Source organism: Taudactylus pleione, unplaced genomic scaffold (genome assembly GCF_031769625.1).
Source record: "Taudactylus pleione unplaced genomic scaffold, aTauple2 ptg000032l, whole genome shotgun sequence".
Taxonomy (NCBI): Eukaryota; Metazoa; Chordata; class Amphibia; order Anura; family Myobatrachidae; genus Taudactylus; species Taudactylus pleione.
Window position 1 is genome coordinate 49,018,078 of NW_028284434.1, and position 27,538 is coordinate 49,045,615.

General features: G+C 44.7%; 1 protein-coding gene and 1 pseudogene across 2 annotated transcripts in view; both read right to left on the bottom strand.

Annotated features, from left to right (window-relative positions):
- Nucleotides 1–4,123: 4,123 nt before the first annotated feature.
- Nucleotides 4,124–27,538, bottom strand: part of ABCA3 (ATP binding cassette subfamily A member 3) — a 50,571-nt gene continuing 27,156 nt past the window's right edge. Inside the window, exons 15-31 of one of the 2 annotated variants that reach the window (XM_088452084.1) lie at nt 24,097–24,307; nt 23,546–23,696; nt 22,678–22,776; nt 22,395–22,578; nt 21,337–21,643; nt 20,779–21,052; nt 20,399–20,603; nt 19,697–19,916; nt 19,385–19,543; nt 17,299–17,456; nt 9,989–10,123; nt 9,250–9,444; nt 8,937–9,124; nt 8,619–8,789; nt 8,332–8,516; nt 7,179–7,252; nt 4,124–5,544 (exon numbers count right to left, since the gene is read on the bottom strand). In XM_088452084.1, coding sequence (XP_088308210.1) covers nt 5,413–5,544; nt 7,179–7,252; nt 8,332–8,516; nt 8,619–8,789; nt 8,937–9,124; nt 9,250–9,444; nt 9,989–10,123; nt 17,299–17,456; nt 19,385–19,543; nt 19,697–19,916; nt 20,399–20,603; nt 20,779–21,052; nt 21,337–21,643; nt 22,395–22,578; nt 22,678–22,776; nt 23,546–23,696; nt 24,097–24,307 — 3,048 coding nt within the window. In that variant the 3' untranslated portion in view covers nt 4,124–5,412. The remainder of the gene's footprint in view (nt 5,545–7,178; nt 7,253–8,331; nt 8,517–8,618; nt 8,790–8,936; nt 9,125–9,249; nt 9,445–9,988; nt 10,124–17,298; nt 17,457–19,384; nt 19,544–19,696; nt 19,917–20,398; nt 20,604–20,778; nt 21,053–21,336; nt 21,644–22,394; nt 22,579–22,677; nt 22,777–23,545; nt 23,697–24,096; nt 24,308–27,538) is intronic. The other variant, XM_088452085.1, reaches the window with a different exon arrangement.
- On the bottom strand, nt 11,942–12,060 carry LOC148539092 (5S ribosomal RNA; annotated as a pseudogene).

Here is a 27,538-nt window from a genome sequence, read left to right on the forward strand (position 1 = left end):
GAAAAAGGTAGAGTAATAACCCCTCGCTGTGACGACAGGAGAGGAATTATTAGCAGCGAGGACTGAATGGCTGTCTAGAGGAGCAGGGCTTTGCTCGGGTCTGATAGAGGGCTTGTATAAAAGAACTGCTGGGGGGGCCGTCTCAGGAATGAGGACATACCCGTGAGAGACCACTTCTTGTACCCAGGCATCTGCGGTGGTCTGACGCCAGAACTGGGCGAACTGAAGAAGTCGGCCTCCCACACTGGGATCCTCCAGGGGGAGGCCCACCCAGTCAGGCTAAAGGCTTTTCCTTGGATTTGGCAGCTGTACGTCTAGTAGCCCAGGTCTGCTTGGTCCTGGGCTTGGAACCCTTTGTGGAAGCCTACTGCCATGAAAAGGACTGATCTTTAGCTTTTCCCTGGGGAAGAAAGGACCTAAAGGATGACATCCGAGGCCTTTGTGTAGATCCTGAGGGCAGGAATGCCATCTTAGAAGCTGCCAAGGTAGCCACAACCTTGTCCAACTCTGGGCCAAACAGGATCTCCCCAGTGTAAGGCAGTGATTCCAAGGCCTTCTTAGAGTCTGTGTCGGCCTTCCATAATCGAAGCCAAATGATACAGCAGGCTACCACCGAAGTAGCAGATGCCTTGAAAGCTAGGAGACCGGATCCAAAGCTGCTTCTCCTAAATAGGAGGCTGCATCCCCGATGTGCGAGATGTAGGACAGCTGTTCCCGAGAAGCATCAGAGGGAAGTGTGTTCTCTAGTTCATCTGCCCAGCTCTCAATGGCTTTGGCCACGTAGGTAGTAGCCATGACTGGATGAGTAATAGCTCCTGTAAGAGAATACACAGATTTGAGGAAAGCTTCAAACCTTCTATCTATGGTCTCCATTAGGGAGGATGCCGTAGGGATAGGTAGAGTAGAGCTTTTAACTAGACGTATCACGTGGGAATCTACCGCTGGGGGAACTTAATATTTAGCGCAACCAGCTGCTGGAATAAGATGAAAAGAAACCAGGCGTTTTGGCATCTGAAACTTTTTACCTGGCGTATTCCAAGCTTCACTCATGAGTTCAGAAAGCTGATCCATGTGAGGAAATTCTGAAAAAAACACTTTCTGTTGCTTAAATAGTGTTTTTTTTTGCCTTAGGAATTGGCTCTGCATCTTCTATTTGAAGAATTGATTTGACAGCCCTCACTAGTGCAGGTACATTCAATTTAGACTGAAGCTCCTCCTCCCCTGAGGGGGGCTCAGTGAGAGAGAGATCTACGTCTTCTGTATCCCCAGACGATACCTCAGAATCTGAGAACTGTGTGGACTGTGAGGATAATACAGCACGTTTAGTAAAATTTGTTGAAAGGCTGTAGAAGTAGCCGCTAGACTCTGCACTGAGGTAGAGAACATGTCTATCCATGGAGGAGGCATAGGAGTTACTGGTATCGCCGAGTGTACCTGTTGTAGCAACCCCATAGAGGAGCTACTGCAGGGACTGCTAGGCGGTCCGCAATCTTTTCCAACAGCTGTGAAAAGGAAGCCCAGGGGGGGTTCCTGAGCAGGAGCTGGTGGGGTCGACTGGCCTGGTGTAGTATAACAAGATGCACATAGACCATCTTGAATCAAATCCTCCTGGGTTAATCCTGCTGAACAGGACCTGCAAGAGACCAGTATAGGAGCAACAGCCTGTTGGTTACCCTTTCCATTTCCAGCAATAATAGTTCCTCTCATACTCCTATATTTGCCCCATATATATATATTATTTTTTACCTGCACCCCAGTGTGCGCTATTCTTTTAATATCATTGTGATTTACATTATTGTGTGCTATTGCCTGATGTATACATACCCACTCTGTGGATGAGGGATTCAGACACATTTGATTTATACTCACCCACTTTATGTATGTGGGATTAACATGTATTTGTTTTGTACTTTTGTGCTTACCTATTGAATACTTCAGATTGCATATTGTGGCATTTAGTGTGAACCTATTTCTGTTACCACAAATTATTAAGAGGGTAATTTGGCCATCATACGTATATGTACACCTAGTTGGACCACTAGGCCTCATAGGATTGAGCGCTCACTGCATAAACATTTTTTATTGGTTACCCTTGTCTATGCAAGACATAGCTGCAAGGACAGTATAACACATAATATGGCACTGCAGCAGCGTGCAACAAACACAGTATGTGACAGCTTTCACAAATACAGGTAGATGTGAAGTACAGTGAACCCTCTATACATCAGTATCCCAAGGGTTATTGTGAAAGAAAGGGAGGGGTATAAGCTGACAACAGAGAAAAAAACTGAGCAGAGCTAGCACAAGTCATATACAATGCATAGTATAAAATATAACTGCAACTGCAGAGGCGGCAAGACCGCAGTGGAATGGCGCCTTGAGCTGGGGGAGGAGCTGCAGGGAGAGAGCACACCTCCCCTCAACCGCCGATTCCCTGGCCTCTGTAACCTGCGCCAGTAAAGTTAACCCTGGTGGTCTAGTGGAGTCCTGGACGGACCGGTGTCAACACCACCTCCGGTCTGTTTCCGGAGACTGGAGGGAGGACTGCATTAAAGTCGCGGATTCCCACAAGCAGGAACCTGCCTTACCTGTCCCCCTGTGTCGCGGCTGCAGTCTGGGGTCCTCAAGTGGAGCCACGCTAACTAGGTCCCCGGTGCCCCGCCATAAGTACCGAGCCAATGGCTGGAGTTGCGGCACCGCAGAGGGGTGATGGAGCAGCAGAGGACTGTCTATCGCTGATTGCTCTGTCAGTAAAAAATAAATAAAAGAAAGCATGGGTTGCTTAAAAGCAGCCCCACTGTTTGAAAGGTGAACCAGCTCCTGCCAACACCAACGAAAAACTGAATTTCCTCAGGCTGTGGGCGGGGTATAGGGAGGGGGGGGGGGGGAGCATCCTGGGACATGTAAAGCTTTAGTTGTTGGTGCCAAGTCCTAACCATCTCCTACACCCACCATTGCCTCCACTGCGGAGCCCTGTGGACCCTGAAGAAATGGGGTTAACAGGCCAGGAGTAGCACAGAGTATAGAGGAGCAGGAGCATTTTGCCTGTAAATTTAAAGTAGGGATGGTCACAGGGGGATTAACCATCGATGGCGCCATTGGTGATTTACTACTATTTCATTAACCCATTGACTGTGACAGATTGTTTGTTTGCACCCATCAATGGCCAACACTGTTGTGGTGCACTGCAGGCCACGACAATCAGGTTCAGGGGGGGTGGGGCTTAGTGACACAGAGGGTGGGGCTTAGTGACACAGAGGGTGGGGCTTAGTGACACAGATAAGCTCTGAACTCCCTACATATGGAAGAAAAAAATAATAATTTTGGAAAGTCGTCGTCTATGGCGGAGAACCATCAATGGTCGTTAACAGTCGATGGTCATTCCTATTTTAAAGTTCCCAACTGCACTCTATACCGCATGGTAAACCAGTGTCCAGCAATGAATAAATAATACATATTGAAAAACCGGCAAGCATCTGGGGTATAAGGGGGTTTGGAATGTAGCTTAAGCTTTTGGAGGTAACTTTATAAAAGTTTGTATTAACTGAAAGACTGATCCAATCTGACGGCATTTTATGACTTAATGGCCCTGTGGAAAATTAGAATATTTTGCTGGGCGATGCTTTACTGTCTGTCTAACAAGAGAATAAAGCTGGGTACACACTGGTATATATATCGCCCGATATATCTATAGGTCATCGCCGGGTGTGTACAGCAGATAAGTCTGTGAACGATATCATTCATAGACATATCCGATCTGCTGTGCAACACAGCAGTTGGCAGACATATATCTGAAAGATTTGGCCGTCTTCTGGTGTGTACGGGCGACACGCCGATTGCCCGTACACATGCTGTGGCACCCGGCGGTCATTGACAGCTCAACTGGGCGGTTGATTTAAATGCCCACCCATTTCAGCTGTCAAGCCCAGCACATCGAGCAGGCGATTAGTAAGTGTGTATACACTTATCAATCGTCAGATGGGTCGGCGGGACCAGTCGACCTAGTGTGTACCCAGCTTAACTCTGTTGCTGCTCCTCTTCCTGACCTAACAGGACACTTCGCTCTTCAAAGACCACTAGGTGATGCAATCCGAATGGAAATAAAGTTGACAAAGACTATGGCTTTCAAAAGAGCAGCATAAATAAGATTTATTTACTTTTTTTTTATTTTTTTGTACAATCAAATGCCTGTCTGGAGCAGTTAAAATATGTTCCAAGGACGAGAGACCTTACATCATACACATTGTTCCCTGTTCACAAAAGATCACAAGCTTTGGGTTAGTTTCGCATAAAAGGGTGAAATCAGTGCAGACCGTGCAGTGGATTTCTGTCCCACGGTGGAGATCTACATTCACTTCAGATATTGATCTTTCTTCTTTGGGAAGGTGGCGACTGAGTTGAAATAAAAAAAAAAAAAAAGTTACCCCACTTGTTAACGGGTAAAATATTAAGTGTACACTCCCTAAGTTGAAGTTGATTCTCCTTAAAGCTTCTGGCTCCTTTGTCAGTAACCAGTAAAGCACCGTGGGAGGTGTGTTACTGCTGCATGTAATTTAAATACCAGTAATCAATATCCTTTAGTATTCATGATTCTGAAATAAGAGATCTCTTCTTTGCTGAACTCCCTTTTAGGCCTAAAGTGTGTGTGTGTGTGTGTGTGTGTGTGTGTGTGTGTGTGTGTGTGTGTGTGTGTGTGTGTGTGTGTGTGTGTGTGTGTGTGTGTGTGTGTGTGTGTATGTATATATATATATATATATATATATATATATATATATATATATATATATATATATATAGGCAAACTTGCATTATTTTAAATCAATGTAGTGCTCGCCATGTTTTCCATTCCAGCAGTAAAACAGACCAGTGCCTTATAGGATTCCAAGTGTGCAAATGTCAGCGGTAGATCTTAGTTCAGTGCGGTCACTCCCGCCAGGACACAATGATGGACAGAGTACGAGGGAGAGGTGGCCATCAGGTTATCACACAATGTAATGGACATATATAAAACGTAGAAAAAAAAAGGAGGCACCAGAGGAAATTGGTCATCATCGTAGGACACCTGGACACAAAAGCCCACCAACACGCAGACACAGCCCTCACTGAGAGGTTCGGAATTAGGGCAATCTTCGTTGTGAAGTCTGGACAGAGAACCCCTGACAGTTGTAACGGAAATGTTTAGACACACAAGGACACAGTCCTGGCGAGACAGCAAAAGCAGGGAAGACCTGGACGGAGACACTGTTGAGGAAGACTACCCTGGACGGACACAGAGAGGAAATGTATGACAAACAAAATGTCACTGTTAAAATGATCCAGTCCATCTGCACAAAAGGCAGTGCCTGCATTCAGAAGTGGACCAACTGTGTGGGTCATTCCGACACCCCAAACTTTTGCCAGGGCAATGTTCATCTATACTACGCATGCCTCCGGTGGCTGCTGGAAATGACTGAAGCTCAGGAAGACTTGCTCCAATGAGATCTGACTCACACAGTAATCCTCCAGATCAAAGTTCTCCTTGGCCTTTTCCAAAGTCCCAAACACCTGGCAAGAGAAATGTCTTCGTGAAAAACTGGAAAAAATTGGGCCTCAAGCAGAAAGTACATAATATTTCAGATACAACGAAGCTGAATGAGTATAGATGCTACCACCTTGGATAATATAGATAAATAACGGTATGATAACCATTAAACATGGACATTTTGCTTAACGTGTGGTTCTCAAACTAGAGTTCTAACACCCCCAAGGGTACTCGCTGTGATGTTCTAGGGTACTTTAAAAAAAAAAAGAAGTCTGTAATGGAGGTTGGTAGATCCAGGTAATAATTAGACACATAGGAAGAGCAGTATCTTAGGGACCTCTAGCCCCATGCATCCCAGTAAGACACTGTTGTCAAAATTAAGAAGTCTATCTCTGTATTACAAAGCATATGTGGACTACAGTTTTATTGTCAATTTAAATATAATTCAGAATTGTGATGTGTGCAATTCATTTTATTTGCGTAATTTTTTTTGTTAAATCTAGTCTCGATTACATAGAAACATATATATTGGGAAGTTGGTGTGTTTCCCCTATTTGAATATTGGCCCCACCTCTGGATTTAATCTCAATACTAGCATGCTCCTTTACACCAGAGGTATAAAATGAACTAAGCATATAAGTTTAGTTAAGTTGAGATGAAGACAATTAAAAAAAATATTACCCGGGTACATCAGCTAATTACAAAATGCAAAGGTTGCGGGTACAAGTAACGCAAATAGGCTGCCAGTGGGTAGCCATGAGAAAGCTGATTGAAAAGCATTGATCTGATGTGGGTAATGACAAAGTCAGGATGAAGAGCATAAGTAGTCAAGCAGTGTACTGAATGGACGGAATCGGTATGTAATACTGCCGGCAGCGTCAGACCGACAGTGAAACAGATGCCGGCAGCAGCAGCCCGACAGCGCTGGAAATCCCGATCGTCCCCAGGTAAGTATGAACTAACCTAACCTACCCCCCCGTAACCCTCCCTTAGGGGTGCCTAACCCTAACCTCCCCCCCAAGTGCCTAACCCTAATCCCCCCTTCCCCGCTGCCTAAACCTAAGTCCCCCGGGGGGGGGTGCCTAAATCCAACCTTCCCCCGGGGGTGCCTAACCCTAACTCTCCCTCCCCCTAGCCTAATTCTAACCTCCCAGGGGGGTGCCTAACCCTAAGTCCCCCCCAGGAGCCCTAAATCTAACCCCCCCCCCCTGCGGCTGTCCTTCGATCGGGATGCCAAGCGCCGGTCTCCTGGCGTCGGTGAAATGAGCGGCGTCTACATCTAGACGTGGTCATTTCACCCTTGCTGGGATATGACAGTCGGGAAGCCGGCTGTCGGTATAATGTCAGCCGGCTTCCCGATTGCATCCCAAATGGACAGGGTTCTAATCCTGGATGCAGTTAACTAACCAATCAGAGGTCATCCTATCGTGTGCAGAGCATTTAGGCATGGAGTTAGAGATTACATTGATCACAATGGAAAAGGAATGAGAACCCAGGATTGCAGGATAAAAGTAAAAGGCTGGAGGGCAATTAAGGATATGAGAGAAATAGTTACCTAGTTAGTAAAGTAAAAAAAAAAACACCACTAAAAATGCAGAAACCTCTAGTTCAATATTAACTGATTGTTAGGAAACAAAGCAGCAAATCATTTTCTTACCTGTGCCCAGGTCAGCTTCTGGTTTGTTATATGGTAGTGGACCATACCTTGGTGCTCGTGTTTCAGCTGGCTGCCTGCAGGTGGCATCAAATAATATGTAAACAGGGGCATCCTAAAGATATCCAACCTTTTCTGCACTAGCAAAAATAAACTTAGCTGCTGGGACTTCACCGTTTGCTGCAAGTTTTCTAGGTGTAGGGAATCAAATAAAGTGATGACAGTCCTGGGCAAACTTTGGCATGCTAGATGCTGTGGAACTACAAGTCCCAGCAAACACTGCCAGGAAGAGACAGGGCAATAGCAATTTAACCTGTTCTAGGACAGCTGAAGAATGAAGGGAATCCAAGTAGTTCCTACAAAGTAAGCAGCTCTGCGCATGGATGATATGAAAGCCTTGCTGAAAAGCACATAAGCCAAACATGAAGATAAAGCAATGCATTTAGTAACAGTTGTTGGAGGCAATAACCTTCAACATATATTCTGTATCAAATCTCCATATTGTGTTATAAACTCGCCTAAAATCGTAATTTGTTCACACAAAGAAAAAAGAAAGCCTCTTTCATGATAAAGGGGGGAGATGTACCAAGACTTGAAGAGTCATAAAGTGGCGAAGTTGCCCAAAGCATGACATAACACACAACAGTAGTTTTCTTCTGGTAATCGGGATTGGAACAACTCTATAAAACATAGCAGTTTAAAAAAAACAAAAAAAAAACAAACATGAATTCAATAGGGATGTGCAGGCTCGGATTAGTTAGATTTTCCCGAAAAATTTGGATTTTTCCCGCCAAAAATCGGGTCTCAGAAAGAGAATCAAAACGTCATCTTTCATGGACAAACATCATCATTCCTGGACAAAAGTCCATGAAAGATGACGTTTTGCCTCTTTCTGAGACCCGATTTTTGGCGGGAAAAATATGAATTTGGTGGGAAAATCTGAACTAATCCGAACCTGCACATCCCTAGAATACACCCATATTATAAAGCGCAATGTTGAGGGCCCAGTTGCAGGTCTTCTGCATCCCCTCAACTTCCTACACTGTCTATCTGTAAACTGATAAACTGTAACTAACGACTGACAACAGCAAACCTTACGCCAGTATGTCACCAGCGTCACGGCAGCCTCGGTGGTTACCATCATCAATATACGCACCTGGGAAGACGCTCTCTACGAAATCTTTAAAGGCAATCAATTCGTCTCCCTCTCTGGAAGTCTTGGCAAGTAACGTGTAGCCGCTACCAAACTTGCTTTTCAGGTGTTGAGGGCTGCCGAGGCACTTGAGCTGACCGTTCACCATAATGGCGAGTCGGGTGCAAAGTGCTTCGCACTCCTCCATGCTGGTGGGGAAGAGGGGGGAAAAAAAGACAGGTCAACTTTCCTAATCCTGCTCCATATTCTGATCTTCCTTTTTCTCACACTCCAATCTGTAACATGTTTACCTATGGGAAGTGATGATCACAGCCTTTCCACTCTCCCGTATCCTCGTCACTGCATCCCACAGCAATCTACGGGCCACGGGGTCCATTCCGGTGGAAGGTTCATCCATGAAAATGACCGGTGGACCGCCAATCAAAGCAATGCCGGCACTGAGCTTTCTCTTGTTCCCACCGCTAACAAAGATAGGAAATAAGAAAACGTGTGAGACCAATCAATGAAGACCGATGCAAGAAGAAAAAGAGGGAAAGATGTGAGGACGACAGAAAATCTGCCCATGCACATTACATGGAGGAAGTGTATTAGGGGCAATTCTGTCTCACCTGTACGCCCGTACCAGCTTATTGGCATGGGCTTCCAGGAGTAGTCCCCGCAGCATGTCCTCTACACAGCTGTTTATATAGGCTTCAGGCACGCCCCTAAGACGGGCATACATGTACAGGGTTTCCCGACCAGTCATGTGGTCCAGGAGGGGGTCAAACTGTGGACAATAACCAATCCTCTGCTGGACCTTAAAAAGGAGGTTGAAGTAGAAGGGGATGTATAGTGATTAGCATAAAAGGTAACGAGATATACCTCAAATCTACCATACAAGCTCTAGTACTTGCGCACATTGTATCATGTGTTCTCAATCACCTTCTTGATGTTGTGTAGGATGCTGTGCCCATCAATATATGCGTCCCCCGAGCTGACACTCTCGTCTCCAGTCAGCATCCGGAACGTGGTGGTCTTACCCGCTCCATTAAAACCGAGCAGCCCAAAGCATTCTCCCCGGCTTACAGCTAGAGATATACGGTCTACGGCCAGAACAAAGGCACGGTGCCTATAGACCTTATGAATTACAGAGGGGGAAATATTAATTCCAACTTAACAAAATAAAAAAAATGAAAATTTGATAACTTAACAATTAAAGCAAAATGCAGCTTTGTTACAAAGTCGTGTTTAACGTTAAATAGAAGATTACCAATCCCCCACATTGAAAGCAGTCATAGCCAGGCCAACAAGCCACAGACAGTATTCATAACAGAATAAAAGCTCAAATGATAAAGCATAGTATGTCAGTTATACTTGCTGTGATATAACTGGCCAAACCAGTGCATGAATCCACCACTTTGTGGACTATACACAGTATTTCTGTTACTTAGGACGCTTGGAAGTCACTTACCCAAGTGCTGGCTTACAGAGTGATGCTAGATAGAGAAACACCACCCTTGACGTCTGCTTTCGAGTATGATGAACAGAAGTAGTGATATATAAGCTCATATATTCGGTAAATGAGTCAGCTCAATACCACAAGGGCTTCAACATATATTACTGTCTAAGGTTTTGCTGGTGCTTAACAGTCTTAGCCCTTATTAATCAATCGTCTGCTCACCTTGCTGAGCTCTCTGATTACTAGGGGGCTGCTGAGTGCAGACAGCTGCTCCACGGGAGACTCCAAAACCTTCTTCCTCTCATCAGCCACATCTCGGTCCTCTGGGGGAGTCACCGGGGACTCGGGAAACGCAGACTGGAATATGGAGAGACATCATTGTGACGTACAAAGGCATCTGGATGTGTATGCACATGTATCACCTAAGGAAGAGGTGGCAAATCTGTATTCCCGAGGTCACCAATATCCTACCCTGGTACACGCACATAATGCCATTTTATATGGCTAGTTATTATAAATGGGGTTAGAGATCTGGATTAAGGAATGTGGACCCTGGTTTGGGATTGGGATTAGGTGCTATGTATGATGGAGAGAGGTTATGAGCAATATAAACAATAGATAAAGGGCCTCTATGATTTAATGATGCAGAGGGACTGTGATTTGTTTATTACCATGGGGGGGAATTGTGCCATAGGATACATACTGTGGTAGGTGATGCCATATGATATATACTGTGGTGGAAGGGTTCTGCAAATATGATACATACTGTGGTTGGTGGGAGTATGTGATATGATATATACTATGGTGGGTAGGGGTGTGATATGATATATACTATGGTGGTTGGGTGGTGATTATGTGAAATATTCTGTGGTGGAGGTGTATATGATATGACGTATGCTGTGATGAGGGGTGTATATGATATGACGTATACTGTGATGAGGGGTGTATGATATGATGTATATTGTGGTGAGGGGTGTATGATATGATGTATATTGTGGTGAGGGGTGTATGATATGATGTATATTGTGGTGAGGGGTGTATGATATGATGTATATTGTGGTGAGGGGTGTATGATATGATGTATACTGTGGTGGGAGTGTATGATATGTATACTGTGGTGGGGTGTATGATGTTATGTATACTGTGGTGAGGTGTATGATATGATGTATACTGTGGTGAGGGGTGTATGATGCGATGTATACTGTGGTGGGGGTGTATGATATGATGTATATTATGGTGGGGGTATATGATGTGGCAGGGGTGTGTGAGGATTTAGGTGAATAGTTCATTGATTCCAGTCCTTTATTAACACCCATGGGAATCAATGCATTTAATCTGTGTATCTTATATACCTCTGGACTGTGCAGCTTTTTGTATCATTGAGCACAGGAATCTTAATGATGGACAAGAGGCCATATTTATGAAGTAGCAGCTTGTGTAAGCAGACGCTTCTCGGTGGGTTGAAGATGAAAATATAGAGTTATGGTAGACTTACCTAGATAACTCCTTTTCTTCGAGGTCCATAGGGTCCACAGGGATACCATGGGGAATATTATGGTTGGAAGACCAGGCACCAAACAGTTAAAGCTTTGGCTCCCAGAATGCCCTGGGTCCTCCTCCAAATATACCCCGCCCCTAGCTATAGGATGAGCCACCAGTATTACCGTTCCGCCTTCCTGTTTGAATTTTCTGATAACTCCTGGGAGTAGAGAAATTGGAGGCAATAGATACGCCAGCTTGAAATCCCATCCCAGTGCATCCACAAATGCCACTGAGGGGTATCTAGACCTGGACCCGCACTTGGGGACCCTGTGGTTGTGGCATGATGAGATCTAGCTCTGGTAGACCCCATTTGTTTACCAGGAGCTGAAACACTCCCGGGATAGAGACCACTCTCCGGCGTGTATGTCCTGGCGACTTAGACAGTCTGCTTACCAATTTAGCACTCCCGGTATGAATATTGCCGAGATGGCCGGAAGATGACATTCTGCCCAAATCAGAACCTTTGTCACTTCCTTCATGTCTGCATAACTTCTTGTGCCTCCATGATGATGGAGGTAGGCCACTGTTGTCGCATTGTCGGACTGGATCTGGACCGGCCTGCCCTGGAGCAGGTCCTGTGCCCTGATCAGTGCTCTGTATACTGCTCGCAGTTCCAGAATGTTTATTGGCAGTTACCTACAGCACCTGGTATTCCAAGGTGGTCTCCCATCCAAGTACTAACCAGGCCCAATACTGCATAGCTTCCAAGATCAGACGAGATTGGGCATGCCCAGTGTGGAGTGGCTGTAGATATTATGACTCTCTTGATTTGTCCATCTTCCCTGAAAGATGCGATGACCTGTCACTGCCCTCCATCCGCTAAGGCTGACGTGCGTGGTTAGATCCAATTTCCCTTTGTCTAGATAATTCTTTCTCAACCACCACAGGAGGGAATGATGAACCTCTGGAGTGAGAAGGATCCTCTGAGACCTTATAAGATGATGCTGTCCATTCCACCTGGAGAGAATCAATCTTTGTAGCGGTCTGAAATGGAACTGGGCATATTCCACCATGTTGAAGGTGGATCCATGGACCCCAGGACCTGCCTAGCTGAGTGAATGGGTACCCTCTGATTTTGGAGCAATATGCGCACTCGCAATTGTAAAACCTCCATAGACTATCAATATTAGGAGGCCGTCCAAGTATGACAATATGCTGATTCCTTCTGAGATGAGCAGTCATGGCCGCCATTATCTTGGTAAACACCCGAGGGGCTGTGGACAGACCAAAAGGCAATGGTAATGTTGCTGACGAATAGCCAAAACTCAGAAACCCTTGGTGAATAGTTCAATAGGTACATGCAGATATGATTCAGGGAACCATGAAACCCCCAGGTTTCATTGCCAGCATAACTGACCGTAGGGTCTCCATACGGAACTTGGGCACATGGATGAACCTGTTGAGAGATTTCAGATTCAGAATAAAGCGATACCGATTTAGCTTCTGAAGCAAATACAAATCTGAGTAATAACTCCTTCCTTGTTAGTTAAAGGAACCGGGATTAACACCCCTGAATTTAGCAGGGCATAAATGGCCTTGATAGGATCTGATGGGGGAGTTGTGAAAACAACCTTCTTGGGTATAACCCTTTAGGAAGGTGTCACGTAAGAATCCCCAGTAGGGAGGTGGATTTCCCACCTAATGCATTCTCTCTTTGGGAGAGGGTAAAAAGATACTAATCTTTTTTGGAATCTGGAACAGTCTAACTAGAGTGTTCCATGCTTCCCCTATAAACTCAGTGAGCTATTCAGGTTGAGGGAATCATGCATAAATCACCTTCTGGTGTCTGAACACCAAGTTTATTAGGCTTTAGGAGCCGGTACTTCATCCACTATAATGAGGATTGAATTAACCGCCCCCCCTAAGAGAAGAACATCCACTGATGAATGATGCTCCTCCACCGAGATAGGCCCAGAGGGAGAAACCTGTGTATCCTCAGCCTCCTCAAATGATATATCAGAATCTGAGAGAAGGATGGACTACAATCCATATATATGCATAGACAGCTGACGCCTTATTCGCCTGTAACATCTGCAGATAGGTAGATGCTAAAAACCAGATTCTGAACTGAGTGGACATAACCCTCAATCCAGGCAAGATGTATGGGAAGAGGAAACATAGCAGGCTGTAATCACTGTGGGTAATCAAAAGTGGGAGGCAGTGTGGGGCTGACCCCTGAACAGGTGCTGGCGAGGTGGACTGTTGTGGTGTATAACAATCAAACCACAGTCCATCCTGTATGAAATCCTGAGAGGCCATTAAATACTTCCAAGTAACCTACAACCAGTGTAGGGTTAACAATGCAAAGTGATCCTATTCACAGATAAATTAAATGTGGTGCTCTCTAACCCCTATACATCAGGTAGTATAGGGTTAGAAAACACAACAGAAAACAAAAAACTCCTGCAGAGTTAGCATAAGTCACATAGTATGCATATAATATATTTGCAAAAGGGCATTAAAATCAACTACCTAAATACATAAGTATGGTAGGATCTACATGCATAAATATTCTGCCTCCTCTACTTACAAGGCGGCACCGAATCAACTAATTCAAATACAAAAGTTGGTAGGATTCCAGTGCTACAGTATATACCTTGGAACTATGAGAAAGGTATACTCAGAGACCAAATCTCCCCTCAGCAAACATTTCCATGATCAATTGCAGCTGAGCATCTCCAATTAATTAAGAGGGGGATGGCAGCTCAGTCTTGAATGTGAAGTACAATTTAACCCCTACACACCTGGTAGTTGAGGGTCAAATAGAGCAATAGGAGTGATATTTATAACTGTCTGAACTCCTGTTTCCCTTTATGCTTAGCATATATACGTATAAAAGGTAACAATGCAATGTGACCACCTTCACCAATACCTTTATGTCCTGTGAGGACACATATGCCATACTAGATTTACAGGAGACTAGCACAGATGGCTCCCTCTCCTGTTTCTCTTTATCTTCTGACATGTTCAAAGTAAAGGCAACAAACGCAAAGTTTATGTGACCGTCTTCACCAATCTAATGAATGTGAAGCACTCAGAAAGAAATCTCGTGGCCGCAGATTGCGCCTGCTGCCGATCCCTGGCGTCAGACGATAAGGCCCCGGTTGGTGTAGTAAGGACGCGGACAATCCCTGGTACTTACAGCAGCGGCTCTGGTGCGTTTCTTGACACTAGAAGCAAGGACTGCCGCGCGCAATTCCCAGCAAGCGAGGAATCGCTTTACCTGACATCTCCGAGCATTTGGTGCAGTCCAGGTCGCAACCTGCCGAAATCACCAACACAATTACTGATGGTTGCGGCTCGGCAGAGGTAGATGGAGTTGCAGCCCATGCGTCCCAAATACTGACGCTTAGAACTGCCAACTCAAGAACCAAAAGTAAAATAAATCATAAAATAAAAGTGTGTCTGAATCCTGCCGCACCAAACGAACAACTGGAGTCCTATGGCTAGTGGCGGGGTATATATGGAGGAGGACCCAGGGCATTCTGGGAGCCAAAACTTTAACTGTTTGGTGCCTGGTCAACCATAATATTCCCCATGGTATCCCTTTGGACCCGGAAGAAGAAATTTAAAGTGGCACTCGCATTCAGTGTAAAGCTCGCTGGGCTGTAAGCGGCACTCACATTCAGTGTAAAGCACACCGGGCTGTTAGTTACACTCACATTCAGTGTAAAGCACGCCGGACTATAAGCAGCATTCACATTCAGTCTAAAGCACGCCGGACTATAAGCAGCATTCACATTCAGTGTAAAGCACACCGGGCTATAAGCAGCATTCACATTCAGTGTAAAGCACGCCAGGCTATAAGCAGCATTCACATTCAGTGTAAAGCACACCGGGCTGTTAGTTACACTCATATTCAGTGTAAAGCACGCCGGCTATAAACAGCATTCACATTCAGTGTAAAGCACACCGGGCTATAAGCAGCATTCACATTCAGTGTAAAGCACGCCAGGCTATAAGCGGCACTCTCATTCAGTGTAAAGCACACCGGACTATAAGCAGCATTCACATTCAGTGTAAAGCACGCCAGGCTATAAGCGGCACTCTCATTCAATGTAAAGCACACCAGGCTATAAGCAGCATTCACATTCAGTGTAAAGCACGCCAGGCTATAAGCGGCACTCACATTCAGTGTAAAGCACGCCAGGCTATAAGCGGCACTCTCATTCAGTGTAAAGCACACCAGGCTATAAGCGGCACTCACATTCAGTGTAAAGCACGCCAGGCTATAAGCGGCACTCACATTCAGTGTAAAGCACGCCAAGCTATAAGCGGCACTCACATTCAGTGTAAAGCACGCCAGGCTATAAGCGGCACTCTCATTCAGTGTAAAGCACGCCAGGCTATAAGCGGCACTCACATTCAGTGTAAAGCACGCCAGGCTATAAGCGGCACTCACATTCAGTGTAAAGCACGCCAAGCTATAAGCGGCACTCACATTCAGTGTAAAGCACGCCAGGCTATAAGCGGCACTCTCATTCAGTGTAAAGCACGCCAGGCTATAAGCGGCACTCTCATTCAGTGTAAAGCACGCCAGGCTATAAGTGGCACTCTCATTCAGTGTAAAGCACGCCAGGCTATAAGCGGCACTCTCATTCAGTGTAAAGCACGCCAGGCTATAAGCGGCACTCTCATTCAGTGTAAAGCATGCAGGGCTTCATAAATATAGCCCTAAAACGCAATAAACTATTCATCTAAATCTGGTTATATGATAGAGAGCTGTCCCATCCACTAGGTCAATTCATAATGGTGCATAAACACGGTCAGATTTTTCTTCAGATCTGAACCATAACTATTTTAAAATTCGTTGAACCGTTCATATCTGAAAGAAAAATCTGACATGTGTGCAACGATGAACGATGCGCGTTCCCGTTTGTCAGATAACGTTATCTGACATCTGATGTGTTTGCAGTCACATTTGGATGATTTCCATTAATTTTAATGCAGTTAAAAATCGTTCAATCGTTTCCAAATCGCTCAATCGTTCATCTGACATATCTGACCGTGTGTATGCAAAATTTAAAGGGGACAAATGGATGGCTTGTGTGATTGGTCACCTGCGACCCATGGGTCAGTCAACATTTGGGCATTATTTATCCTAGCTATGCTAATTTGTATTCCAAACCTAGCATTTCTAATGTCAGTCCCTAGCTCAAATCCCACCCAAATTAATATCTCCAGCCCCTATTCCTAATGCCTAAAACCAGACCCAATGCCCATCACTGAGCCCACAACCCTAACATCATTTCCACAATCCCTAGCTCCTATTCACTAACCCAAATCCCTAAACTACAGCCATTAGTACAATCTCTACCCAAATCTACTTTCTCAGTCCCCATACCCTATCCCAAACCTCTAACCCCAGTTCCCAATGCCTATCCTGAGCCCACACCCCTGACATCATTTCCCCAATCCCTAGCTCCTAATGACTAACGCAAGTCCCTAAACCAAAGCCCGTAAAACAATCTTAAACAAAATCGCCATTCTCAGTCCCCATACTCTACCCCAAATCCCTAACCCCAGTTCCCAAACTAACACCTGTCCCAAATGTCTAACACAATTACATAATCAAAATAGCACTTAGCCTCAAGTCCATTGCCAAAGTGCCTCATGCAACTCCTGAAACCAAATATCTAATCCCAGCCCCTAATATATATTACAATAATCAGAGCCTAGATTATCAGAGCCATAACAAACTATATGTACCCTAGTCCTATACTGCTACATGTGTATGGAGAGGAAAGAGATTTCTGAACAACACGGGTACTGCAGCGTAGGTGTAACATCAATGTCACCGTTTATCTCCTGATTCAAATCAGTGAGTTAGGATGAGGGACAGACTTCCACGAAATTATGGCATGTAGCGAGCAACTCACAAATGAGATTCTAAGTAAAACATTCTCAAATTCACTGAAAGGAAAGCCTACACCATGTACATCCTAATACATATCAACAGCCCCACATTCCCCAAATTTCCGTTGTCATACCCAGCGATGGCGCCTGAATCGGCACAACTGGCAGAGAACCTGGCTCTCGATGATGAAAAGGAGGCAGAGGAACGCCAAGCCCTGAACAGCCATAGACGTCAAGTATCGCCCCACTCCTGGCTGGGAGTAAGAGTAGTAGTTTGTTTGATAGGAGATGTCTGGAGTGGAGGAATAGAGAAAAAAAAAAATAGTTAATAAAAGGATTCTGTCTTACACTGACCAAAGTGATTTGATAATGTCATCATAATCAGAGATGATGTGTAAGAACAGTTGTCTAGTCCCCTCTTCTTAACAGACCGCCCTGGCTGTTAATGGCAGGGATTGCACTCATGGGACCTTAACCATTACCTTGTTCTCAGAGCTGCCTGCATGCTGGACAAGCAAGTTCCCATCCTCAAATACCCTAGCCGTCCATGCAATTTACTCTATGTATAAGGGGTGTGAACACAGGTACTTGACTACATGATTGCAGATCTTATATAATTAAAAGCAGCATTCAATAAAGGCCACCCAGGCAGAGCACATATGTACCTCCTGCCCTATGCAGTGCATCAGGGCAGGAACCCGTGCTGGCAGCATGCAGTTACAAGACAGGGACCAGCGGTGATAATAAGGTAACAACTGGGGTCTGGCACAAGTCTGCTATAGAAACCATGATATCCAAGGCTGAGAGCACAAGGTAGCGGTGCCGTAATCATGGATACAGAAAATATATAACTGGTGATGATAATATAAGGAAATGGATAAAAAAAAGAATATAGAAGAAACCCAGCAAAATAAAGCAATGTACTTCGAAAATGTTGCAAGTGGTCATTTACCTGCCAGGTGATGAACGTCAACTGAAGGTGGAAGTTTCCAGGTCAAACACACTAATTTAACATAGTCATACATTCTAGTATTACACGCTACACGTAGTACATTTTTTATTTTGGGGTTTCCATTACTTATATCAAAATCTATAAATAAGTTAATTACGAGCGTCTCTATATAGAAATATACATGGCTATATGAGAATCTTATAGTGTGCGCTCCCACCACTTATGATAATAAAAAACATGAACAGCTTAATATGTGATGGGTATATTGCTTTTCCCACACGGTCCTCAGCCACAATGGACCTAATAAAACAGTGATGGGTGCACTTCCAAATCAACGGAACAGATTAATTTAAAATCTCAATGTTGGTGACTTTTCACAAGCTGACCCCACAGGGGTTCCCCATCCAAAAGCAGTTCTGGAGAATACCCATATACTAGACAGTCTGCACACTACCTTTATAAATAAGTTTGGTGTAACTAACATACTACCACAGTGCGTTTTCCCTTCTACCATCGAGAAGGCACTTCCGGTGTATCAAATCTAGAACAGGAACAGTTTTTTCCATCGAGTATTGTTAAAATTAACCTGAAAGGGGATTTTAACTAATATGTTATTCCAGGCTGTAATGCGTATGTGGTTTACCTGGGGTGTAATTCGTTGTTCTTTTACAATGACAATAAAAATATTTATCTGATCTCACAGAATAGGTCTGATTCAGTTGTACGCTATTGCTTTCTCAACTGCGTTCGCGCTCACGATGTATTTGTGAAAATATGCTAATGTTGGCTAACAGACTCCCAGCCTGAAATAGTGTGCGACGGACTGAGCAAATGCTGCTACACCCACTTCCCCTATCTGCGTGGAGTGCAGATCCTCAGGGAGGTTAAGAACACACCATCATCGACGCAACATCAGACGCACATGGACCTCCCAAGTAAGTCCTGGGCTGCGCAGATTCCGGGTCAACGGTTTCTCTGAAACTGGCCTCCGAGACTGTGGTTCTGCTGCTGAGAAAGCAGCCAAGAGTGCAGACACACCCCTGGAACGCCCATAACACGCCCACGGACTGGCCTCTTTTTGCAAACACTTTCGGCCACCTCCCCGACTCCACCCAGGAACACCCATGGATAGCACTGGTCAGTACTACACGGACATTGGCATAGTGTATAACTCTGCATCAGACCCCATAAGCCCCCCCCCACACCCCTCTCATTTGTTATATACACGACTTTGCAGTTTATTCCCCCAGAGGCTGCCAGATACTTACTAAGTACACTGCAGGCAATTTCCGATGTGATAGAGGAGGTGCAGAATTTGAGGGTGTGGTAGTTTTGATAAAAGTCACTGAAAGATTTTCCCAGGCAATAGTTGGGCAGCACCAGAAAAACAAGGTCCAGTGTTTTAGAGAGGTCCACCAAGCCGAGGGCTACCAAAAAAAAAAATGTGAGAGAGTGTGATGGAGGACAAGACAGCATTAGAACAATAGATTGGGGGCGACAGAGACACAGAGTCAGACCACACAGCACGAGAGAGGAACAGCTATATACAGAGCCGGATGGTAAGGGGATGAGGTTCTCACCTGGAATGCTCATTATAGTGACCGATAAGAAGCTGGCTGTGCCCGATAGGATGTTGAAAATAGTGAGCCGGGTGTAGGCTGTGGCAGTGGAGGTGAACATAAAGCTGAACAGGTACATGAGAGGAATGACTGCCCAGCCATACAGCAGTAACATCAGTATCACATCCACTAGGTGGTGATCATCTGTGTATGCACGTACTCCAAAGGCCTGAAATACCACCTGTGAGCCAAAAGTGACAGAGATCAATAATGTATAGTCCACAAAGAGGGGAGGGGGAGTAAAGAGTGGAGGCAAATAACATAGAACACAGCAAATATTGCATCCTATGCAGTGATTAAAATGGATCCTCTCCTAATTCCAGAGTTTCCCAAACTGCACCATTACAGTCCAGGTTTTAAGGATATCCACGCTTGAGACCAGATGGTTAAATTAAATTGACTGATGAACTAATCAAGTCACCTGTGCTCAAGCATAGATATCCTTAAATCCTGGACTGTAATAGCGGAGTTTGGGATGCCTTGTGCCATCGACTATAACACTGCTACCACTACCAGAGATCATTCAGGCATTTCCACCTGGTCTATCTCCATCTGTTTTCAGTGCGGTGTATCCAGAAGAACAATATAAAACACAGGCTTCAATAGAACAGCGGTACAGATAGACGCCAGCATGGGGAGAATACAAATGAACGTGTCACTTACAAGCATCAGGACACACGGGATTAGAAAGTTAAGCAAGTCCCAGGTCAGCGCAGAGAGCCAGTAACTGAAGGAGGACGCTCCGCTCACGAATTGCACGTGCTTGGACTTCACCGCCCTCTCCCCAACAAGCAACAGAGAGAATGTGCTAGCCAAGGAAGCCATGCCATACAGAAGATTAATGGCGATGGCAAAACCGGTCTGACCCCTGTAGAAGACACCAAATCATTATACCTGGTCATCAAGCTTAGCCGACTGTACATTGTTTGACAGAAGCCAACTCTTGCAGAGCACAGACGGCTCAGAATGTCGAACACACAGTATGAACCTGCGGTGTTGAAAGAGTGATACCACAGACATGTCCTACCCCTACCCCGGCTTACTCAAGAAGCTCATCCCGAGCCGTCTCTGAGGTGTTTCGTGGTTGAGGGTAGTTGGTGACCGAGATGGAGGCACTGGGACCGGCAATCAATCTGAACAGAGCGTTGTCAGCCAGAGCGAGGGCGGCAGCCACAGAATGAAACGCCTGGTTATTGAAACGGGCCGTGACACGAGTGCGGGAGCCATCGTTCTGGATCTCAGCAGCACAGAGGCAGTGTTCAGCGAACAGGGCGCCCTCCTCAGAAGCCTTAGCCAGGAGATAGTCATCAAGGTTACCTGAGGAGAGAGAAAGAATAACAGAACTTCATAGAGATATGTGGAGAGAGTATATTCTAAGTAAAGTGACCGGATCTGAAAACCAAGATAAGGTGACGTGATACAGTTCAATGATAAAAAAAAAAAAGAAAAGAAAAAAGTCAGCGATTATGTTGGAAACAACAGATTACATAGATGAGCACAATGAACACTTTAGTTGTCAATTCGCAAAAGCTCAGAGAAAGCGGCCCACCCTGGGGTGACCCAACAGAAGGCTGCAAAGTTCCATTCACTGCGTTACTCACCTAACACTTCTTGCGGCTGAGCATATTGTCCGTCCAGCTGATCTCGGAAGCTCTGTGCCAGGCTCTGCAGCAGGAGAGAAGCATTGGGAGGGAGGGAGTACGGCACTGCCGTGTATCCATAGTGTGCTAAAGTCATCTCCAATCCTGGAGAGTCTTGGGGTCCTGGGAATGTTTTTCCTACAACCAGAGCCAACGTGGTGAACACCAGAGGGACCAGGAACTGTCCCACAACCATCTTCCAGTTTCTCCAGCTGTATGCCGCCCGCTTTACAAAAAGGGCATAGAACTGCTGGCACCAAAGGGAAAACTGCAAAAAAAGGTGTAATATACACGTTTATTTAACCTCTCTCTAATTGTAAGCCAGTGGGACGTAAAAGGGGTATAAAGATTGAGAGGGGTGGTAAGGAGAGAAGAAGGAGCAATTAAGGGTGACCTAACTAATAAACAGAAAGCTGTAACAGTACTGCACAGTCTACTTCACAGGAGTCATTAGAACGCTCAATAATAGTCAGTAACCGAGGACAAAGTGTTCCCACATCTCTTAGAGTGTAAGCTCACTGTATTCAATTTGCTTATACGCTATAGTGATCACCTTAATATACTACGCAGTGTAATATGTCAGCGCAATATAAAGTTTAACAATAGTAGTAATATTAATGAAAAATCCTAAAAGGCCACAGGTTAAGAAACCCTTCAGATAGACGTAGATGCCCAACTCTTAAAAATACCTCTCCATAATTGGTTTTATTCCAATAAGGACTCATTTCACATTGCTCTACTACTTGCCGACAGATCATTTATCTGACCATGAGCCAAATGTAATAGCCGGTTATTTGCGAGAGCCGGCGCAATTCCAGCGAGATAAGTCACTAGATTTAAAGCAGCAATTAGTTGAGAGGCAAAATCAGGTTGGCATTACCTTTAAACGAGTTAGCGCTTTAAATGTAGTGACTACCTCGCCAGAATTGCGCAGGGTTCCATTAAATTGCTGGCTACTACATTTGGCCCCCATGTAATGAGACCACAATGTTCCCTTATTTAATTTCACTTTCGCTCACCCCTCCATTGAGCTTGATGTTGGAACAGTCCTCTGTAATCAGCGTTCCGCTGTCCTCCGTGCAATCGCTCATGGAGCAGGACTCTTCCGCTGCCCAGTCATTGGCCCGGCGCTCATGCTGATACTGGAGAGCAGGCAGCTGGATAGCCTGAAGGTCCAGACTGGTGTCCACAAGTTTCCCCACCCTAAAATATATAACCGAAGACTCAAGATTTCCCAGATAGGACAATGCTAGAAATGAACGTGCGCTATAAGTGAATGAGGAAGAAAAAAAAAAGTCTCACCGTAAAAAAACTTCCTCCATAGTGGTGACAGATGCTCCATAACTGGAAATACCCAACTCATCGTGGCGACGTTCCAGCTCAGAGAATAGTGGCTCAAATCTAAGAAAGGGGCAAGGGAGAGATTCCAGTTGAGGACAGGGAGGATCATATCTAAAGGGGCCCATACATCAACAATCAATCGGACCAAATCTGTGTTTTGCCGATGATTGTTAAAAAAAAAAAAAAAACACCAAAAAAACGACAATGTATGGAGTTCATCGATCCCCAAAAAAAATTAAAATGATCGGAATTGGCGAATCAGGATTTTCAACATGTTGGATTTTGCCGACCAATCGTGGCTCTAGATTGGCAGTGTATGGTAACAATCGGCCAATAAATCAATCCACGGACTAGAAAATAGACACGTTCACGATCCACAGATCCGAACTTTGGTGAAAAGGATTGGCGGAATATCGGCAATGTATGGAAGCATATCAGTGTATCGCAGAATAGTTAAATCTGGGAAAATAATGAGGGATCGGGGAACTGTTTATTGTAATTGTTGGTGTATGGGTTCCTTTAGGAAGGTGGAAAAGGAGATACATGGTGGTGAAAGATGGAGTAAAACATGGGTAGAAGGAGGAGGATGTTGTGGTGACGTTATGAGACATTAGCTTGTAGTAAAAACTGAATTCTAAAGTCAGCCCCAAACTGCATCAAAAATCAAATGTTACACAATAAAAATGCTAAAATATACTGTGCTAATATTAAGAGATAGTAATCACTATTGTATACTGGTATCAGTATATTACAGCTTTTATGTAATATACAGATACCAGAATTGCAGCTTTTATACCCATTTTGTAAGGCCATGCCATAGGTCACCTACCTGTGGGTACTCTCTTTGGGCAAGATGTAAGACAATTCTGCCCCAGCATTACTCTCCAGGGTGGCGCAGGGTACATAGCTGGTAATGAGGTCTGTAATTTCCTCCACCTGGCAGTGTGGCTGCTTCACCATCACCATATGGTACCCAGCACCTGTGAGACAGGAAAACGGTACGTTGATTGCGGGAGCTTTAGGTAGAGCAGTCCCAGCATTATCCACAGACGGTAAGGGAGGATAGTCAACATTAATATGAATGTTCTCACAATAACTTCATTTGTCATGTGGCTGACCACTATTTTATGTACATCTGTTCGTTGCATCCCTCATAACTATTTTTTCCACTATAAAAAAAAAAAAAAAAAAAAAAAAAAAAAAAAATAGAGCATGTTCTACACACGCACTGATGCCAGAGGATACTGAACTTGTTTTTAGGGGAAACCACTGAACTATGACAGTCCATCCCCCAATCTTCTGCTGTTTGCACCCGTGTTTCTATGTCCAGGGGCATGAAGCATGGTAAGGTTTTATATCTGCCCTTCCCTCTCTCCTCACCATATTTGCTTTTGAGGAAGAGCGGAGATCCACAGCACTGCAGCTGGCCCTGAGCCATTATGGCAATTCTATCTCCCAGCAGGTCGGCCTCGTCCATGAAATGCGTGGTGAGGAGGAGGGTGCAGTTCTGTTTGTGCTGCCGCAGAAGCTCCCATGTATCTCTGCGAGAGGCCGGGTCCATGCCAGAAGTAGGTTCATCCAGCATCACAACCTACAAAAAAAACAAGATGAAATAACAATAAATTCACCAAAATTAAATATATTTTCTGTGGCATTTAGCACATTTTATATGTATACGTATAATTTATCACAACATTACTGCCGGACGTCATTACGTTAGACCTCTAAGTTAATTGTGCGCCCTGCCTCAGTGCTATGAGGAGATCCTGGTGGAGGGATATACTACATTCTACTGCAGGTTGTTTTAGCCTACAACTTGGATGGCTACCCTGTATGTAGGTGCCCAGCGCGTATCCCATATTTTTAAAATATAGTAAAAGTACAATTCAGTTATTTATTTTTGTTCGGTGGACAACCTCTTACAATTGGGCGATACCTTTGGTGACTTCTCCAGAATCCAGATCAACTGGACTTATGGTGTGTACACACTAGACGATATGCTCCCTGAGCGATATCGTGTAGTGTGTCCCCGGCAGGGAGTGCTCAATGTCGTTCATGACATTGAGCACAGCCGCTGAACGATATCATTAACGATATCGTTCAGCGCCGGCTCTCTCCCCCATTCCCCAACATGCAGCAACCTCACGAGATCGTCAGGTTGGCCTGCATGTCAGCCCGATGAACGATGATGATGAACGACCCGCGGGAACGCGCTCCGTCGTTATCGTTCATCGTTTTGGGGTTAAAAATGGACGATAAAGTGGACGACTGAACGATATCGTTATCGTTCAGTCGTCCACTTTATCGCCCAGTGTGTACGCACCTTAAGTCCAGCAAGTTTCTCTTCTTGGTCACTCGCTGCTTAGTTTCCTCCTTCATGTCCCCTTCAGTGGTTTCTAAGGTTTCATTACTTGGGGGTGTGAGTTACTGGTCGCAATAATCTCATGATCCAGCCTAAGTATTTATATATTCTCCAGCATTCCCCAGGTTTATATCTCGAACAAGATCTTCACAGCTATCAGTCGGATTGTCTCCTCCTTTGTTTGGGAAAGGGAAAGAGCAAGACTCCAAGCTTACTGCTTTATATAGGTATAAAGCCTCTGGAGGCCTGGACTTGCCAAGTCTTACACTTTATTATATGGTCTCCCAGCTTGCTCATTTAGTGGAGTGGGTGCAGGATTCTCGGGGCAGCACACTGGTGGGTTTCGGTTGCGCCGCTTATTCAGCAGGCTTTCTCATAGTCTTTGGGAGGTGCTGGCATTGATCCGGATGTCCCTCCAAACACCTTCACCGAACTGGGCAAGCTTAACTTGGATAATATCTTGCTAGCCTGTGGCATATCCTCTTTCGGTCAAATTTTTTGGGACGGGCACCCTAAATCATTTGAGCAGCTTCAGGAGGAAGTTGAACTTACCGTGCACTGTATTTTATAGATATTTGCACCTTCTGCATGCAGATAATCTCCCGGAAGCACATTTACCTTTGAAATTGCAATAGGAGGTAGCTGCTCTACCCGATGATGACTGGGGATAGATTATTGGCTGCATCATCGATGCTACAGTACCTCATGTCCAGGACCAGATTAACAGTGGGGCGGGTGGAGCAATAGCTCCAGACTCCCCTTGAAAATAGACCCACACCAGCAAAGAGGATCTGCTGAAAACAGGAAAAATAATTTCTTCTTTTCACCACCAGGCGACTTTCAAGGTCTTGGCCATTCAACCCCCCACAACAGAAGGACCTTTCAGTTCTCAGAGTCCCGGCGGCTGTACATAAATTCAAAGTGCTCCACAGTGGAAAAGCCCTCCCTGCACCGCATAGTGTGCCTCAGACCCTCCTCTGCACCATGTGGACAAAATAACAACACACATAGGAGGGAAAGAAAACATAATAATGGACACAGAGGTGGAAGGAGAGAGAACATAATAATGGACACAGAGGAGGGAGAGAGAACATAATAATGAACACAGAGGAGGGAGAGAGAACATAATAATGGACACAGAGGAGGGAGAGAGAACATAATAATGGACACAGAGGTGGGAGAGAGAACATAATAATGGACAAAGAGGAAGGAGAGAGAACATAATAATGGACACAGAGGAAGGAGAACATAATAATGGACACAGAGGAGGAAGAGAGAACATAATAATGGACACAGAGGAGGGAGAGAGAACATAATAATGGACACAGAGGAGGGAGAGAGAACATAATAATGGACACAGAGGAGGGAGAGAGAACATAATAATGGACACAGAGGAGGGAGAGAGAACATAATAATGGACACAGAGGAAGGAGAGAGAACATAATAATGGACACAGAGGAGGGAGAGAGAACATAATAATGGACACAGAAGAGGAAGAGAGAACATAATAATGGACAAAGAGGAGGGAGAGAGAACATAATAATGGACTCAAACACAATACATACAGATAAGAGGGCAGTACAATACAGATGAGGGGGAGCACAACATAGAACATACAGGTATACATACAGACTTAGAGGGGTACTGTGACAATCAGAGCAAGAGGAAAGTATCTTCCATTAATAATAATTCAAATATTGCTCTAATGATTATATATACTGTGGGCTGGTGTAGTTTTATTAGTATGTATATTAAACTACAGTATCCTGTGAGCAGGAAAAAAGCAATTACCTGGACAGGACATTGGTAAACACAGTCTTTCATCTATGTCTGCATATATAAGATGGGAAGATGCCTACCTGGCTCCTAACACCACAGGGCGTATCCAAACAATCGTCTAACCAATTGGTGTGACTTCACCTAACAGGGATCAAAAACCTCACCATATTTTATCTGTTTTTTTATGTAAAATTTATATTTCTATAACAGCTAGGAGTAACCTAAATCATAGAAAAAGACTTGAATTCTGTACACTGAACTGGTGTACTTCAGGGGCATATAGCACTTATGGTTTGGGAGAAATTAAGTATCTAACCAATTACAAAACCCAGGTATTTGTGTGTCTGTTGCGGGGTCAGGGCATGATGTAAGAAGGGATATTTGCATGTTATTACGGGGTCAGGGCATGATGTGAGGAGTATTTGTGTGTCTATTATGTGGTTAGGGCAGCTGGTGAGTGAGGGGTGTGATTGTGCTTTCTATGGAGTCAGAACATGATGTGATAGGGATATTTGGGTGTCTGTTATGGGATCAGGGCATGATGTGAGTGAGGGGTATTTTCAGTGTGTCTGTTACAATGGTCAGGAGTGGTGGTGAGATATGATCGGAGAGCAATAGTGAATGAGGGATATTTCAGTGTTTGAAGGATGGTATCTGTGAGTAGTAATGGGCAAAAGGTTC